This window comes from Thermobia domestica, unplaced genomic scaffold (genome assembly GCF_964235325.1).
Source record: "Thermobia domestica unplaced genomic scaffold, izTheDome1.hap1.1 HAP1_SCAFFOLD_208, whole genome shotgun sequence".
Classification (NCBI taxonomy): Eukaryota; Metazoa; Arthropoda; class Insecta; order Zygentoma; family Lepismatidae; genus Thermobia; species Thermobia domestica.
In genome coordinates, this window is record NW_027655933.1 from 12,847 (window position 1) to 31,380 (window position 18,534).

Consider the following 18,534-nt stretch of genomic DNA (forward strand, 5'->3'; position numbering starts at 1 on the left):
CCCCTCCGACTATCACCTCTTCCCACATCTCAAAAGCAAACATTTTCCACCCGATGAGGCACTCATTGCGGAGGTGGAGGGCTGGTTTGCACAGCAGGACAAGACTTTCTATTTGCAAGGGTTAGAAATATTGCAACATCGTTGTGAAAAGTGTATTGAGCTTCGAGGGGAATACGTTGAATAGTGTATTAAAATGGTTCTTCCACGTAAATTTCTTCTTGGTGATTTTATGAACTTTCCAGCCTCCTCTCGTACTTACACCACAGCGTAATGTTATAAATAAAATTAGACGAGAAAGTTTTAGAGAAAAATAAAAGAGTATAAGATTAGGGTAAAGAGGAGAAAGTTTGGGATGGAAGAAAGTGTATAAAGAAGGGATAAGAGGACAGGGTGGTAGTGATAGGAAAGGCGAAGCTGTAGGGTAGGTGTGGAATTACCTTTCAACGCAACTGGTCAATAACTGTCCCATCTTTGGCGGCCGTATTGCAGTCTTGCATTAGATATTGATAAATAGCACCTTTCATGGACAACCCTGTACATTTCTTGTGAATGACCTTTCGAACTTGATTAGTATCGAGTAGCACTCATCTGTTACAGAAACTTATACACGATGTCTTTGTGGTCGCAAAATCTCTTTACCATAACCTTTTGCACAGATGGTGCTCTGCGAAACTTCTTGTGGGAATCAGAAGTCTCCATTCCATCGACGCTTTGTCCCAAACGTGTACTGATGTATACATGACTCATCGGTTGTAACGATACGGCGCAAAAAATAGTCCCATTCACGTTCATAGCAAGCCAACAATTTTCGCCAAATAGACAAAGTTAAAATTCAGTTGTTTCGGCACCCATGGCCTGGAAACTAGGAAACCTGAAGCGTTCACTGATAACGTTGTCCATAGAACTCTTGCGCATACCAGTAGCAATTGAGATTTTGAGTACAACATTCACGACCCTTCAAAAGCACCTTTGAATATTATGTACTGACAAAGTACTAATGATATTTTTCGCCAGACCTCCAAAGAAGTCATTCTCGATGGATTCACGCAAAGCATTCCCACCATTTCAACACTAATACAGGTTAATTCTCCAAGTATATATCACAGTCGATAACGAATTTAAGTAGCGTTTGAATCTTCTTTCACTAGAACTTTCGTCACCACCAACTGATCCTACATTGAAAAAATTGAAATATTTGAGTTTCACGTCTCACGGTTATGATGGATAGGCTAAAGGAGACGATAATGACGAGAACTGAATGAAATGGTGCAATGAAGAAAGTGAGAGGAAACGGGAGAACCCCGAAAAAAACCACGCACACATTGTGTTTAACCACCACAAAGTTCACTTAGAGCGAGCTGGAATCGAACCAGGGACACCATGCAACAGAGGTGAACGCTCTACCACTGAGCCACACTCAGATCCTACATTGAGTTAACTGGTTCGACAAGATCTTGAATAATACACCGCGAGAATAGCAGATCCTTACAACTGCCACCACCATGTATCAGACTTGTCATACTAATACTAAACTCAATAGCTTTCGGGGTTCGGGTAAGCCGGATAAAATCTGGATATTTACTGGGCTCTTCTCGTATATACAACTTGTATACAAAATATAGTATTTCGTTTGTAGATAACTTACATACAAATTTAAAGTTTATCACTATGAAAAAAGTTAAAGAAGTTACATAAACCAAACTATACACACCTTGAAGCTATGAGGAATAACATAAGAGTATTGTCCGCTCCACATAAGTTTTACTAGCTCACCAAAAGCCTTTGCAACTTCACCTTTCATTCCTAATGGATTATCCTCATTTAGTTCATTGTAGTACGTATCATCTAAGAAATATTTGACAATCGGTGGAATATTATTCATACACTGTAAAAGAAACAAGGACATAATTAGTTATTTGCTTTTTAAAACAAATTCTTACGTCACAATTTATGATTTCAATTAATGCTGGGATTCCTACGATCATACGTTGTTGTAGTATAGCCTATTGATCAGCTAAATGAAACGACCTGATTGAAATACGTAATCGTGTTGCCAACATATTTGTACAATTAATTTATACCAATAATACTCTCTTCCCATGACATAATATTAATAACCCCTCGTGCCTATATGGTTAGCGTACGCATCTATGTGCGGGAGAATGTCCATGTTTTCCTGACATTGTTGTTCACATTAATTTTGGTTCGCATCTTATTTTCACCATAGTTTTTCATCTCATCTTCCAAAACTCGCTATTATTTATATTAAAAAAAAAAAAAAAAGGCTACCATCCTGTATATTACTTCTTATAATTCCTCGAAGATGACGCTGCCTCCGTTAACAAATTATATTTCCTGCTGAGATCAATTGGTTTAACTTCAGATGCCATCAGTTCGGCTGTCTCACTCTATGGCCGTGGTATGTGCACGATTTTCGTTCGATTTGCACTGCTACTATTTCTCACTTCTTCATCAATTTCAAGATATTTGCTACAGCTTGCTTAATTCAGTCTTTATCTTTTATTTTTTGTGTACTGAATTATTAAGTATCATGGCATTACTCTCAATGATTACATGATTTTCATTCATTGCCACAATCTTCAGTATCCAATACATGTAAAAAGTCCATCGCGTCTTCATCAGTAGGCTTTGTTGCGGGCTGAAATAATTCAGCTCATTCATTAATCTCTAGTTTCCTATCCTAAAAGTGTCATTTACTGCACAGTTCACAGTGGTTAACATTTCGTAAACCCATCATCAAATACCTAAAGAAGCAAATCAGTTCTGAGGTTGGTGTTTGTTGGCTTAATACCTACGCTTCTTCGTTCCTCTTTCCTCTAACCTAAAATACTATAAAATCGTCAATCATTTAAATCAGTCTTTGAGGTGTCCTCTTTGATAGTTGCCCTCCCCCTCCCCCCCCCCCCCCCAAAAAAAAAAAGAAAAATCTTTTTTGATCATTTTATATGACTGACCAATAATATAACATTTTTACTTCATTTTGGAGACGCGAATCTACCCCAGCTTCCCGCCTCCATTTTGTCTGAATGAACTGAGTAATGCACTGCACACGGAATGGTGAAACATTCCTTTGCTACCACACACGATCTCCATGACTCCATTTCACGTCGCATCAGAGCTGTTTTTAAGGTGGAAAATGGTCCAATGCCATATTAGTCTGGTAAGTTGCACACTGTCCAGACGTTTCCATTAGATTGATAAAATAGTGGAAACTAGTGAGAATATTTAAGAAAACCCAGTACGAATTCACTGATCTGGTCCGAAGTTGGTACACAAGAGGGAACTAATGGTTAGTGGTAGTCATCGCAAAATGGCGCCCGTACGACATCCGAAGATGTTAAACATGTGTTCGAAAAAGGTGCACTAATAACCTTAATAGCAAGTGTAGTCATCTCTCACAGTGGTGAAATAAACAGTTGTTTTGGCAGTCGTAAAGACGATGAATGCCTGTCTGGAGTATTGGATTTCACGTCGGTTGCAGATCTAGGATTGTCGTTGTCGAAGTCCGCCTGGGGGTAAAATGCTGTCACATCACGCCCAACACGTGCTCGAAATGGTTTTAACTCCGGAAACCTACAAGGCCACGGCAGAAGGCGTCACACTGGGTTGGCCTGACTGAATGGGAACACGCGTTCTATTGTTGTAAGATAGAATGCGGCAGTGTCCAGATCAGTTCGAAGGGCAGGACTGACGTCACAAAAATGCATGAATAGTAGTGGAAGGAATCCAGCGCTGATAAATGCAAACACACGATGGATTTTTCCTCTCACTTCCCCGTCTACAGACATGCGTACAGCCAATACTATATCTAAGAAAGAAATTACTCTCATCGTTAATACCACTACGATCCATTTAAACGAAATAGAAAGAACATGTCGTATCAGAATATTTTGTTAGGTTGCACGAACTACTTATTTTAGCCAAATGTTTGATTTCAAGAAACCAAGTTTAGTAAGTCTGCAAAAACCAACTGTTCACAAGGATTACCTTAAAACCAAATAAAATAAAAACCTGATTTGTTTTCAACTCATGATTTCAAATTAACTACAGTCTTAGTTTCTGATTATCTAAGTACAAAGGATTCTTCTTAGCTCTATGCTTCTATAGGAAGAAAGCATATTGCAGTTCTCATTCCAGCTAGTACATTTCAATATCCAAGATTTTCTAACATGTTTGTGAATTTTAAGAAAAGTTATTCTATCTATAAGCATTATAGACACGATTATATTTACAAAAAAATATTAAAACGTCGACATATCAAACTCAAAACTAGTACGAAATTAAATTCATTTTGGTTTTTACTCACCTGAAGGACGCTATTCATAAAGCAGGTATTTCCTAGGTTACATATCCCACACAATCCTGGTTGTCCGGGAGGACCCCTTCCTTCTGTGTGTGGGGGATTCGGAGGGTTTCGAATATGCAAAGGTTTTACGGAGGAGCTGAAACATTAATCACATATACATAATACATTAAAGTGAGTTAATGAATTTTGTTTGCTGATCAATTATAGGTAACGAAGTTTAAAAATTAAACTAAGATAATAATATACAAGCATAATACAGAAACATTCATGTATCCTGGCAGTGTAACTTAATTCTATCAATGAATAACTACGTAAGGTATGTTTGATACATCTTAATAGCATCTATATCTATGTATAGCATATGGTCTGACGCATCTTTATATTGTCTCTATGGTATGGTGACTTGTTCTTCCACTAAGTACTCAAGATGAGACATGTTCTAACTTTGGCAAATTCTTACAAATATGGAATTAATTCTCCTCTTAAAATACTTAGATTTTGAGTGTACTTATAAAAACTTTATTTCTTGTACGGTTTAGTTGTCTTGGCAGGACTAATTCGACATTGCATATGCTCTTCAGCGACTATTATGTCTGGTTGATTTCGGTGACTTCACAGCGTCTAAATCCTACATTGAGTGTTCCAAATAGCTCCCTTTGTTTCTCGCAACAGCCTTCCAAGTAAACTATTTCATTTAATATTCTTGCTTGACATTATTACAGCATCTTTCTTTCTGTGTATTATATAGTTAACATTTTGTTTGTCATGTATCAAACAAAAGGAACACTGGTATGTTCGAAGTCCATGAGATTCAAAGTGTGTTCATATGAAGCCAAAGAATAGTCTGGTTCAAGTTAAAAAAGTAGAATTGCGTTAAAGTAAGCATCAAGAAGATAAAACACGAAACAAATAAACGAACAAAAGCGGAAAGAAGAAGAAAAAAAAACTTGAAAACAGGCGATTTAGAAATGGAATACTAGCTTAAAAAATCAACCTGAGTTACGCTTTAACGTATGGTTATGTCCTTTACGCTAAAGGAGACGGATGATTAATGAAAGTGAATTATTGTGAAGTTAAATTGTGTGTGATCTCCCATGGGGAATCGAATCCGGGATCACCAATACCAAAGGCATACGCGCTAGCTACTAGGCCAACGGGGAGGGGTTGTAAGGTCTGGTAAATCATCATACTGAAACAAATTATTATAATGAAAAACAGTCTTCAATGATTTGTGTTTGCATTTGTTCCCGTGCAGTACTACAGCTCATGAATACAGAACTTGTCCACTCCAACAAGTTTATTTTAAATAACATGACAAATCTTTCGATCGTATAAAGAGACCGTCTAACTAGGGAAGTACATAAAGTAGTACGCGGGGACCTGCATGTGTTATATATCGTTGGAAAGGTCACACCGAGTATACTTCACATGTGAAATATCTCGCTTGAATGGGGCCTGTAGGGGGCGTGGCGGCCATTTAAAGAACAGAACAAGGCTCGCTCCGAAACACCAAAAAACGTGGATAAAATAAGAAGCTATGACGTAATTGTTTTAGACGTGGTATATGTAGGTTTGAAAGGTAGCTAAATACGAATCTGACACCAAATGTTTACAAATCAAAATGGCGAATCCAACATGGCGGACACAAATTACAAAGAAATATGCTATGAATCTGAAATCAGGTATATGGAGATATTCGACGTCGCTGTGTATGAATCGGATGCTAAAAGTGTAAAATTCAAAATGGCGGACAAAATGTAAAATACTGCTGAAAGCAGGTAGACAGAGGTTTTCGTGGTCGCTGAATACGAATTCAATGTTAAACGTACAAAATGCAATATGATGGATCTAATGTGGCGGACGCAAAATGCAAAAAAGATAAGTACAGAACAGGCATATGTTATTCTTACACATGTAGTAGAAAAATACCTACAGTGTATAAGGGAGCAACTAGATGATGTTTTACAATAAACAGGGAACGTGTTTTGCTATACAATCATGCCATTCTGTCCTGCATTGACGCACAGAATGCAGGACAGGTTTTGTAGTTCACACGAAAGTTTTATGATACGAACAGATTGCAATCATAGGCAATAATTATTTTACTACCAACTCCCTCCCCCGCCGCCGGAGAGATACGTAGGGATCGGCAAGTGTTACATATCGTTGAAAAGCTGCATCGACTACTCTTCACATCTGTAGTATCTCGCTTGAATGGCCTTTGTAGGGTATGTTGCAATTATTTTCATCTACCATTTGAAGATTCGAACAATGACAGTGAAAAGTAAGCGTTTAAAATATCGTTATGCTACCATAACTGTCTTTCCGGTTTCACATTATGTCGTGTACACTTGTGAGCAATATGTATGATAAATGTCTACTCTCCGTAGTAGGGATGATACTGATACCGAGAGTAATTTTGATGTTGTGTGCTTTTCCAAATCGAGAGGAGATCGAGACGGAGCCCAGGTTCGTCTCGATACTCACACGTCCATTCTGTACTTTTGCACCTTTTGTCCACCATATTAGATGCGCCATATTGCCTTTTGCACTTTTAACATTGAATTCGTATATCGCGACCACAAAAACCTCTACCTACCTGCTTTCAGTTCAAGCAGTGTTTTACGTTTTGTCCGCCATACTGAATTTTACACTTTTAGCATCCGATTCATACACAGCGACGTCGAATATCTCCATATACCTGATTTCAGGCCCCATTCAAGCGAGATATTTCACATGTGAAGTATACTCGGTGTTATCTTTCCAACGATATATAACATGCAAATCCCCGCGTACCACTTCATGTACTTCCCTAGTAAGTAGTATATTTGATGACATGACAAAAGAACGATTACCCAAATAAATCTAAAGAAAGTATTTAAAAAAAAGAAAAAGAAAGATAAAACATTATAGGAAAGGGCAGCAATGTTGGGGAAAGGATAAAAGAAGAAACATTTTACACAATGTTGGAACGCCATAACTTATGGCGTGGAACCACATGACAGTCTGATATTCTCTTTTTTCCGTAGTTTCTTCTCCCTCTTTTTAATTTGATCTTAGAAGAGAAAAAAGACAATTAGCTTAGTTGTGAATATTTATCTGTGTAATTCAAGGAAAATTGTAATCATCTACTTGTGAGTTTTCTCTTTCTGAAATAATGCCGAAAAGAAAATTTTTGATTGAATGAAATATATTCGATTTTTTGGATCCTGGGCCACAAAATTTTTGAACGGTCCCTAAATCAAGTTTTCTTATTTTTTACGAAATAAGCACATCATACGGAGTTATGTGATAGTTTTGGTTTGGTTACACTATATGTAGTTCTCCAGACAAGGCATACAAGAAAAAGTTTGCCTGAAATATATAGGATCTTTTGATCCAAAAAGAGTGTTCTTTTAGAATAAATCGTCTGTTCAGTTACCGAACTGAAAATGAAAGGTGTAAAAGCAGAATTCACACTCTCAAAACAAAATTAAATTTTAAATACTACTGCCTTTTGTAACTGGGAAATAAACATTAGTGTGTGTATTGTAACGAAAATAAGTATAACTGTAGATGTAATGGCTGACAGCAATTCATAGCGTTTTTTTCTTTCTTTCTTTTAAGTGTGATGGAAAGCTAATCCTTGTGGAGAATAGAAGTTCTGCACCGAAGCCCATCAATCGTTGAAAAAGACAAGAGAACAAATAAACCCGTTCAGCTCGTAACACAGATCTACACATAATTGCTTTATACAACTAATGTTTGAGATATGTATTCCCCAATACAGTGTCAATATACCAATATTACACTGTATTTAATTGTATTATACGACAATTTTAGACCGTCTGGAAACTCAACTAAGATTATGTAACTTGAAGTATGCAAAACCATTTCCTTGTAATCTTGCACGATAACTAAGGAATTCGATGGTGACATTCCTTAGGACTGCCCTAGATTCCAATCTGTTAAGGATGATGGAAAATACTTTCACATGCTTTTACGAAAAATAAGTTTTGCCCTTCAACCTATACAGAACAGGAAACATGACCTAAATCGTTTATTCATATTTCCTCTCCACAAATCAAATTAATAATCACAATTTGCATAAAGTAAACTTGATACACAGCATGAAAACACAAAAACAAGAATAAATTACTTTAAAAGTCTTGCTGCGTATTGGTCTTATATCAGTTTTTTATCTGAACTTTCACGGGGATTAAAAAAAAAAAAAGTTCATGTATTTAAAATTCCTCTTTCAGATTACTGAGCGAAAATATCTCCCTATTTCAGCAAAACTTAATAACTAATGGAAACATTATACCGTATAAGAATCTACAAACGGTGATATGGTCGAAAAGTCGAAACGAGTTCTGTATTAAATTATACATAAACACATCGTACAGTATACGTCAAAGACTATGGTTAAATGGTAATTCGGATTCCGAACATTACGATCATACACATATACAGGGTGGCCCCAAAATAGATATACAGTCTTAATACTGATATAATTGGTTGTCTGTAACCTATTTCCTTATTTCTTTTTAGATATATAAAATGAAATCTTTCGGTTTAACGTCCAACGATTATGCCCCTTAGGCTAAAAGCAAGCAACGGGTGATTAAGGCAAGTGAATGATGATGAAAACACTGTTGAAATGAGAAAGTGTGAGGAAACGGGAGTACCCCGACCGAGAAAACTCACGAACACGATGCTATCCACCACAAACTTACTTGGCCGGGGATCGAACCAGGCACCACACACCAGAAAGATAAGCGCTCTACGACTGAGCCACTGTGCCCCTTCTTTTTAGATATTTTGATTCCTTGAATGATGGCTGGTAACTTGAATGCAGAACAAAGAAAGTGCTTAAAACCTATTGGAAAAGTGAAAATGTTGAGCAGGTTAGTACATTATGGAGACACGAATATAATACTTCTGCACGTTTAATAATTTATCGCATCAGGGGTAAATTTAATAAAACAAGTTCAGTGGTTAATGCGCCAAACTCTCGACGTCGTAAGATTGCGATGACAGAGGATAATGAAATTAAAGTTGGACTGACACTTGTCAACAGCCCAAAAAGTAAAAGCGGCGAGCGTCCCTGGAGCTTTCCATATCGAGAGCGTCATTAAAACACTTAATGCGTAAATTGAAGTTGAAGTTGTATCGTCCAAAGATGTCACATAGCCTTTTATTTATTTAGAGGACAATCCTGATACATTGTATACCTCTTTTTGGGCCACCTTGTATATACATGAATTACAGAAAATAGTGGTCTCACAGCATTAAGAAGATACGCTATGAACCTTTTCATTGAGAGAGTTTCATCAGACAACAAATGGAAGAAACATTCGTTTTCTTCGTATTTTTCCCCTCTGGTAAAGTTTTAGTGAAAGTTTTCATAATGACCTTTTTCATTGTTGTGATTAGGCTTTCACTATTTTCTGATAATTCATTCTCTATTCCAGTTTCGAAATTCCTTCGTTCAACATGCACAAACATACAAACACATATTATACACATAGTTTACATGAAGTCAGTTAACATTTTCAACACTTGTCAAGAAGCTATTAACATTACTAATCGACACATTATATTTCTTGAAAAGGTATTAAGTTTCTTTGTATTGCAGATGTTCCGTGCAGCTTCATTTTTCGCCAGTACATGGTCGCAAATTCAAGATGGTCCTTCTGAAGCTAAAAGACTTTTTGTGTGCAACATTTTGATTTTAAAATGAATGCAACGGATGTTCAATGGAAATTTAGATGCAAATATAGGGAAAGCAGCACAAAGCAGGAAGGCAATTATGGGTTGGCGTATAACTTTCATCAGAACTGGGTTACAACCGGGTGCTTATGTGCGAAGAAAAGAAGCAGTGGGCCAGGCCTGACAGAAGCTAACACTGAGCGAGTGAGGAAAGCGCTCACAAAGAACTTGAAAAAATATACCCGCAGAGGTGAGTATATCAGCAATAACTCTGTGGAGTGCCTTTGTAAAAAAGTTACGAAATCATACCAAATACAGTAACTGGAAATTTTATATCTACAAGACAAAGAGCGATACCAGTTTTGCTGTAACTTGCAGCAAATATACGAGTTCGTGAATGAGTTAATTTTCAGTGATGAAGCAACATTACATACTAATGGGAACAGGAAGATTTATGGAATTTGAGTCACAGAACAACTGCGTCATAGTGTGATTCTCACATTGTAATTTTTAAAATTTTATTTTTCGGCTTTATCCCACAAAAAATGCACGGATCCTCCTCCATTACATAACTTAATAAAACTTTTAATTCTTTTATGTATTAAACTTGGCTGATACTTGTGTTCAATAATGATTCTGATAATTTGTGCTTCAGTTATACAAGATCCTTCTAGATTTTCCCCTCATTGTTAAAGCATATCTAAACACACAACTACCTAATCGTCAAACTGAATATTTTGCACGAAATGATCAGTGTGTTATGACATAGGTTATAGATCCTCCGACATCATCACTCTGTGTTTACTTCTATGCGGATGTGTACACAACTTGACGTATATCTCTCCTCTTCCAAGTGATGTTATGGAACTGACATGAGTGGCAGAATTGATCAAGCGACAGCTGCAGTCACATAAGTCATAGTGAGAAGGAAGGCAATTATAACTGGCATCGGAATTTTGTTACAACCGGGTGCATATTTGCGATAATTGCAGTCACAATGACATGGCGAGCCGTGTGTGGCAAAAGCTGGATTATTATGTGGACATTTGTTCGTTCACACGTGGTTTCCACATAAAATGTAGGTAAAGTGAGTGCTGTGAAAATAATAATAATAAATCCAAATATATTGCTTACAATATTTCGTTGGATGGTTGGATTTGAGTTTAGAGTCCCTTTCAGCTGCAAGGCTATATAAGACGTGGGATCAGAACCGCATGAGTCGCCAACGGTAATCAAAACTGGGTCTTCCGCGCCAAAGGCACGTACGCTAACCATATAGTCATGAGACAACTCCACAATATTTTGTATTCATGACAGCGATAATTTTCTTTTTAGAATGTTACTGTACTATATGTACATGATTGTGTGTGTGTGTGCCTCCCTCAGAATGGCAAAAGCGTGTGGTTCCGCGTTATACTCTCGGTGCTACTTGCCACGGACATAAACCAAAGAAGTGTGGTTGGGATCCCACTTTAAATAGCAGACCCCGTGTCTCATAGCCCCGGTGCTAATTAGGGACGTTAATATCGACCAATCACTCATATGATACTAATACTGCAATATATCTTTCTTTTATATATCTAATTCAAAATAATAACACTGCCAAATGTTACATGAAACCTAAGTTTTGGAAATGTAATTATCGACATAATCGTTTTCACTTTTCGGCACAGGAAATTTAACATTAAAAGAGGAAAAATTATGTAACAAACTTACCGCGTGATTTTTGGTGTACACGGATTTTCATTGTTCTCCGATGATTCCCTACAATTAAAACATGTTTCACATTTATGCATATTACATATATATATGGGTATATTTATACTGTATATATGTATCATTCTTTAATTTTGCAACAATATTTTGTATTATGAAAAATCTAGTTATCAACTTCAACACATTAATGAATGTGAAATAAATTATGTTACGAAGTACACGATCATTACAAGCATAATTTCAAAAAAAAAATATATATATTCAATATAAGAATTGTAATTCATTCAACTTCGTTAAAGCACAGTCAATATTTCAAAGAGTGTAAAAGGAATAGTAACAGCTAAAGAAAGAAAACAAGATGAAGAAACTTTAAAATAAACAACATAAATATAAACAAAAGTAAAACCATTACAAATAATGAAAAAAGTCAAATGCACAGAAAAGTACGCTCAAGAGACAAGTTTTAAAAAGTTTAGAAACAGAGAAAGAAGAAACTGAAGATTATAAAGCTAGCGCTAATTAAAGCAAAAACAGCACTATTCTTTAAATATATAAATATCTGGTGTTCTGAAAATGGCACCCACGGGCCGCAGAGCACTACTCTACAAATCACAATATATATATATATATATATATATATATATATATATATATATATATATATATATATATATATATATATATATATATATATATATATATGTATATATATATATATATACCTTTCGGGTCCTCGTCTGGAGACACGAAAGACACGAATTGCACTATGTGGCAACGTCGCACATACAGAACCATAGATTAGATATACCAATCCATCAAATAATTACATCGATTCTTGCCAGATGACAGTTGGAGTCAATAGACGTTGACACTAGCACCACTTATTGCCTTAATAATCAATGTAACTCTCTGATAGATTTGTAGAGCAATGCTAATTGTTCCAAGTTAATATGCGATGTTGCCACATAGTGAAACTTTGATTCCCCATAGCGGCTAAAGGAGGGCCCGGAGAGTATTTCATCATATAACATTTTCACTTTAATTTTGACCTGTAGAATAGTGCTCTCTGGTCCGTGCGCGCCATTTTTAGAACATCCGATTATATATATATATATATATATATATATATATATATATATATATATATATATATATATATATATGTATATATATATATATAGATAGATAGATAGATAAGGACATTCTGTGTAAAGTGGTTATAAAATGTATCAATAAGCTTCCATAATGGAATAGACAAAATACATCTTCCTTATCTTTTATACATATATGGAAGACTAGTAAGGAGCATCACTCTCGAAAAGGAAACCCAATCCTTTATAAAACTTTTTTTAAAGAAAATCCCGTAGAACGCTATAAAAATATCTGTAAAACTTACAAGACACGAAATCTAAAAATAGGAAAACAAAATTTTGCTTCCGTCCCTACGGTTTTGTTTTAGTATCTATACGTGAATCCTATACTGTGACATTTCTTTAAACAACATTAAAAGTCAGTTTTATAACGACAAGATTTAGAAACCAAGTAAAGAGTCCAAATGGATGAATGGAGTTGCAGGATGAGACATAGTACGCCTGATAGTGGATGTGAAAATATGTGTATGTGCAAAATTACAGCGGCTGAACGCCATAAGAAACGGAGGGAGAAGGGGGTCAAAGTTGGTGGGAGAAGGGCTATGCAGTGTTATAGAAATACATCAAATAAACTGCTGAATCGTAAAAATAGTGAAAGCTAGACAATGCAAACAATGGTAGTTTCACATATTGGTAAAAGAATGGGCAGAGTAGATCAGGAACTTCCGCTGCCATCTTGAAATCCGTCATTTTTAAATTTGTAATATTTTTTTGAAATGGAAAGGTAGTCATTCGGCACATGTGTTAAGACTGTGTTTTGATCGAGAATGCAATGCTGCTGTCCATTTTGTCAAATCACTAACCGTTGTTGAATTATGGCCAGTTTCATCAGAAATTTACCACATCTCGTGCAGCGGATTGAGGATGCATGTGCTTCTGTGCGTCCAAAAGACTGCTGGATGTACATGAGGAGTGGAAGAGGCGTGTAGCACACACTGTTGTTGCACAGGGTGGTCACTTCGAGCATGTGTTGTGATGGTATCCAAAGGGATATAAAATGAACCATAATTCAATAACGGTTAGTTATACGACAAAATGGACAGCAGCATTGCATTCCTGATCAAAACACAGTCTTAACACATGTGCCGCATGACCACCTCTCAATTTCAAAAAAAAAAAAAAAAAAAAAAAAAAAAAAAAAAAATATATATAAATATATATATATATATATATATATATATATATATATATATATATATATATATATATATATATATATATATATATATATATATTACAGATTTCAAAATGGTGGCAGAGGTTCGTGATCTATTCTGCCCGTTCTTCTTTTGCCAATATGTGAAACTACCACTGTTTGCATTGTTTATCTTTCACTATTTTTACGATTCAACAGTTTATTTGATGAATTTCTATAACATAGCATAGCCCTTCTCTCATTGTTTCTTATGGCGCTCAGCAGCTATAATTTTGCACATACACATATTTTCACATCTATCAGGCGCACTATGTCTCATCCTGCAACTCGATTCGTCCATTTGGACCCTTTATTTGTCAATACAATCTGCTTCTTCCGGAGTCAATGGCGACATTGTCACTGCTTCGCCACTTAATATATAGGTTATAACAGATATTTTAGAGTAATTTTCTCCAATTCATCATGGAAGCTTATCATATATACTCAATACTAATTTTTCATTCAATGGAATTCTAACTATTTGTTTCATGTGTATATTATTGTTCAAGCGGGAAAAACTTCCAGCTTAAAACGAACACGTCAGTTTAAAGTCATTATTTAATTACTGTTTAAGTTAAGAGTATATCTCACTTCCTGGTAGATATACGTCCTTTCTTAACAAAATAAATCTCAAAACTATTTCTAATTGAATCGAAACCTACACAACACATTTCCAATTAAATACCTGGATAGCTGAAAGTACGCATTAACTGATGGTCCAAGGTTCTATTCACGACGGGAGATCCAAAACTTCAATGACGATCTAACATCGTGACATTTACAAATATATACAGACTGATCACTGTTGTTGTCTCATTTGTCTTTCGTACAAAAGCGATCGACGTAGCAGGGATGCAAGTCATACCTCAATAGTAATCTGCCGATGAGGGCAAACAAGTGCGTGCAGTGGCCTAGATAAAGGGGAGGGGAAGTGTCTCGAGAAATTGTACCTGTGTTCCTTAGAGTCCCACAGGCGCTTAATGCTATTGTGATCCGAGGTATTTCGGTACCCTCCGAAGGTTTTTCTCGTCGAACAGAATAAATAACGGGGCAGGAATAAAGTGACATATAAAAATAATCGCAAACGACTGAATGGACCTATTACACAGGTTGACTCGTGCAACTGTATTGCGCGTGCGCAATCCATCGCCGTGAGATTGCCACGAGGCAAGCAACAGTATATCTTTAGTCACATAGTAGAGCAGTGTGGTCAAGCGTAGTCTGATGCTGCCGAAACTGAACAGATTTTGGGAATGGTTCATTGTGGCCTTTCCGACGCTAAGTTCACGGCGACGCGCGTCGTAGAAATGTGTCAAGTGCGTAATTTTCGTGTACGTCATGTCACTCTGAATCGCATTGTACTGAAATCTGCGGCACAAACTCCTGGGCCCATCACACGGATGGGAGCAGCAACAACAGTTTCCCAAAAACTGCGTCCTCGAAAGGTGGAGCGAAACGTCAAAATCAAAGCTGCGTATTACCAGACACATGTTCTGACTGAAACGTAATAGCATGAAATCCCAGCGTTATACGGACTAGACGTGAATCAAGTTGAACTGCAGCAAGACAAAGCATCCAGCCAAACGGCGAAAACATCGTTGGAATTCTATCTATATGGAACAGAAGACTGAAATTACAGCAATTCCATTCTCTGACACCCCTGTCAACGGTTCAGATGCCAGCCCAATGGACTATTGTTTTCACAGTCCTCAAACGGCGCCTGTACCAACGTCAAGTCTGCATGTCATTGGCCTGTGGAAAGCCTGTAAAGAGGAGTGGGATCCAATACCCACGGCACAGTTGTAACGCAGTGTCCTGCAATGGAAACTTTGATGCCAGATAATAGTAGTAGAGGTGGCCTGCAGATCGAATACAATCGACGGTGGAAATAAGCATTTCCTAGGTAAGTGGTATATTCAATTTCGGCTAAATGTAAGTGAATTAATACTTTTCGGGGTAGCTGAGATGAATAGTGACACTCTTGACGCCATTTAAGTCCAAGTTCAGTCCCCGTCAGCATTTGGGTTGAAAAGGGCATTTGACGATGAGGTCCTCAATTTCCCACATGTGTCCCAACGTATCCAAAATTCCGGTTTTAACGGATGAAGGTGTAACTTTCTATAGTTGTTTTCGTAACGTTAAAATGTACGTTATCTGTTGTTTGTGATTATATCATGGGAAAACCCGTCTGAAATGAACTCTGCACATAGTACCTACTTCAAGCTGGATTTTTAAGTCACTTTGAGAAAAGGGCGTCCCTAAAGGGGGTAGAGAACTAAAAAATACAACAAGCGCGCTGTAGATTCTTCTGATTACACTTCGATTGAAATGCATATTTAAAGGAGAAGGGGGAAAAGAGAGTTGAAACATTTTCCACCTGTGTGTTTGTGTCGGTGAGTTCCAGCATAACTCTGGAACGCCTAGAGCAATTTCAATCAAATTTGGTATGCGTATGATCTAAAATAATAATAATAAAAAAGTACTGTGCGGGTAAGAGCTCCCGAGCACCCTACGAGGGAGTGTTAACGAGTGACGTAAAAATGATCGAAACCGAACGATATTAGTGGCGAATCAATAGTTTTTGAAGTAGCTAAGACGAATCAAGAAACTCTTAATGCAGATCAATCATCATCATCACCACCTCTGGGGTAGGGATAAGTGGTGGAACGTACAAATAATTGAAAACGACCGATATTAGTGTCGAATCCACAGTTTTCGAGATTGTTAAGCCCATTGGTGACAGTCCCATAACATTTAAACTCAAGTACAGTCGAAGGAGTATGAAAGAAACCCTTAGCACCCGTATTGATGGAGGGAGGGGACGTAAAAATAATCGAAAACAACAGTGATTAGTGTTGAATCCACAATTTTTGGCGTCGCTGAGACGTGACACTATCACGCTAGTGACGCTGAATAGTGACACTATCAAAACCGTCTAAGTCCAAATGACAGATTAGTGTCGAATTGGTGGTTTTCACGGTCGCTAAGTTAATTGATGACAATCTCGATTGTATCTGAGCCCAAGTTTAGTCAATAACATCCATGTCAGCTAGCCCGGAGTCTGACAGGAGAAACGTCTACTTTCTAACAGGGGAAGGCCAAAGGCATTACTCGTCGTGTAAAGTAAATAACGGAGTGGAAAGTAAAAATGATTGAAAATAATCGATATGGCATATTAGTGTCGAGTCTACAGTTTTTGGAGTTGCTGGGATAAAAAGTGACACTCCTGATGCCGCATTCTGTCCTATTTCAGCCTCCATCGGCATAGTGTGATGAGGGAGATGCAGATAAATGCAATGAATTTGCCACAAGTGTTCCTGCCTTTCGAAAATTCCGGTTTTCATGGAGAAAGTGATAGGGGAATTTCTACAATTGTTCTCGCCACATTAAAATGAACGATGTCTTCTGTTTATGATCGCACCATAGAAAAAACGATTGACCCGTTCAATACTAATTTCAGACAGTTGATATCTACTTCAAACTGGGTTTTTATCATTACACTTTCATTGAAAAATGCGTGTTTATATATATATACACAAAATACAAAAAAGTGATTGTATTATTTTGCTATCAAACTTAATGTACTTACGATATGCCTGTGCTACTTCTGAAAAAAGACCTCACGAATTCACTTCTTGTTACAGCTATGTCGAAAATTTGAGGGAATAAAATAAACTATTCATATCCAAGTGAGTACAAAAAGTACACGAAGTCATACATGGTTATCTGCACCTATTGGCACGTCGAATCCTTCCATCACAGTATCGCTCGCCAATTTTTTTCGTATTCCAGGGCCTAGTGTTCAATATTATCTACAGAACACCGACAACCATCTATTGATACAATGGATGGGTTGCCATATTTTGTATCTTATACAATAGTATATCATGCTTTAACTCTGTACAACAAGAACAATGATACTTATATTGTTACTATTATATAACCTTTCTAATTTTCACTTAACCAACTATGTACATGTACATATCTACGTAAAATATGCTAAAGAAAAAGTATTACATGCAATTACGAGACACAAACAATAGTATAAACAACTACAACACAAAAAATTGTTAGTAACTAACTACAACGTAAACACGACATATTAAGAAACGAACAATATTTCTACCACACATTTCATACGACAAAGAAAATGTAGAAAAGTTATATAATAGGAAATACAAGACACATATGATGTTTTTGAAGGTCATGTTCAACGGTTCTATTGTTTTCACATTCCGACTTTTGATATATTCAAAAATACTAGCCTGTTCCGCCATGTTTTTCTAATGATTAAAAAGAAAAATCACGAAAATGCTCTATTTCTATATTAACGGAAGTAACTTAATTCTTCCACTATTTCTAAATTAAATCAAACACAGAAAGAGAAAGCAAGGGTGAAAGAAGAAAGAGACAGTAAAATGAAGGGTCATAAAATACTTCAATATAATGTTCAT

At 36.6% G+C, this 18,534-nt stretch overlaps 1 protein-coding gene across 1 annotated transcript in view; it reads right to left on the bottom strand.

Annotated features, from left to right (window-relative positions):
- Nucleotides 1–18,534, bottom strand: part of LOC145676544 (ubiquitin carboxyl-terminal hydrolase 4-like) — a 76,203-nt gene that overhangs the window by 12,383 nt on the left and 45,286 nt on the right. The window contains 3 exon segments of the mRNA XM_081747375.1: nt 1,712–1,885; nt 4,328–4,463; nt 11,735–11,782. Of these exon segments, the coding sequence (XP_081603501.1) occupies nt 1,712–1,885; nt 4,328–4,463; nt 11,735–11,782 (358 nt within the window).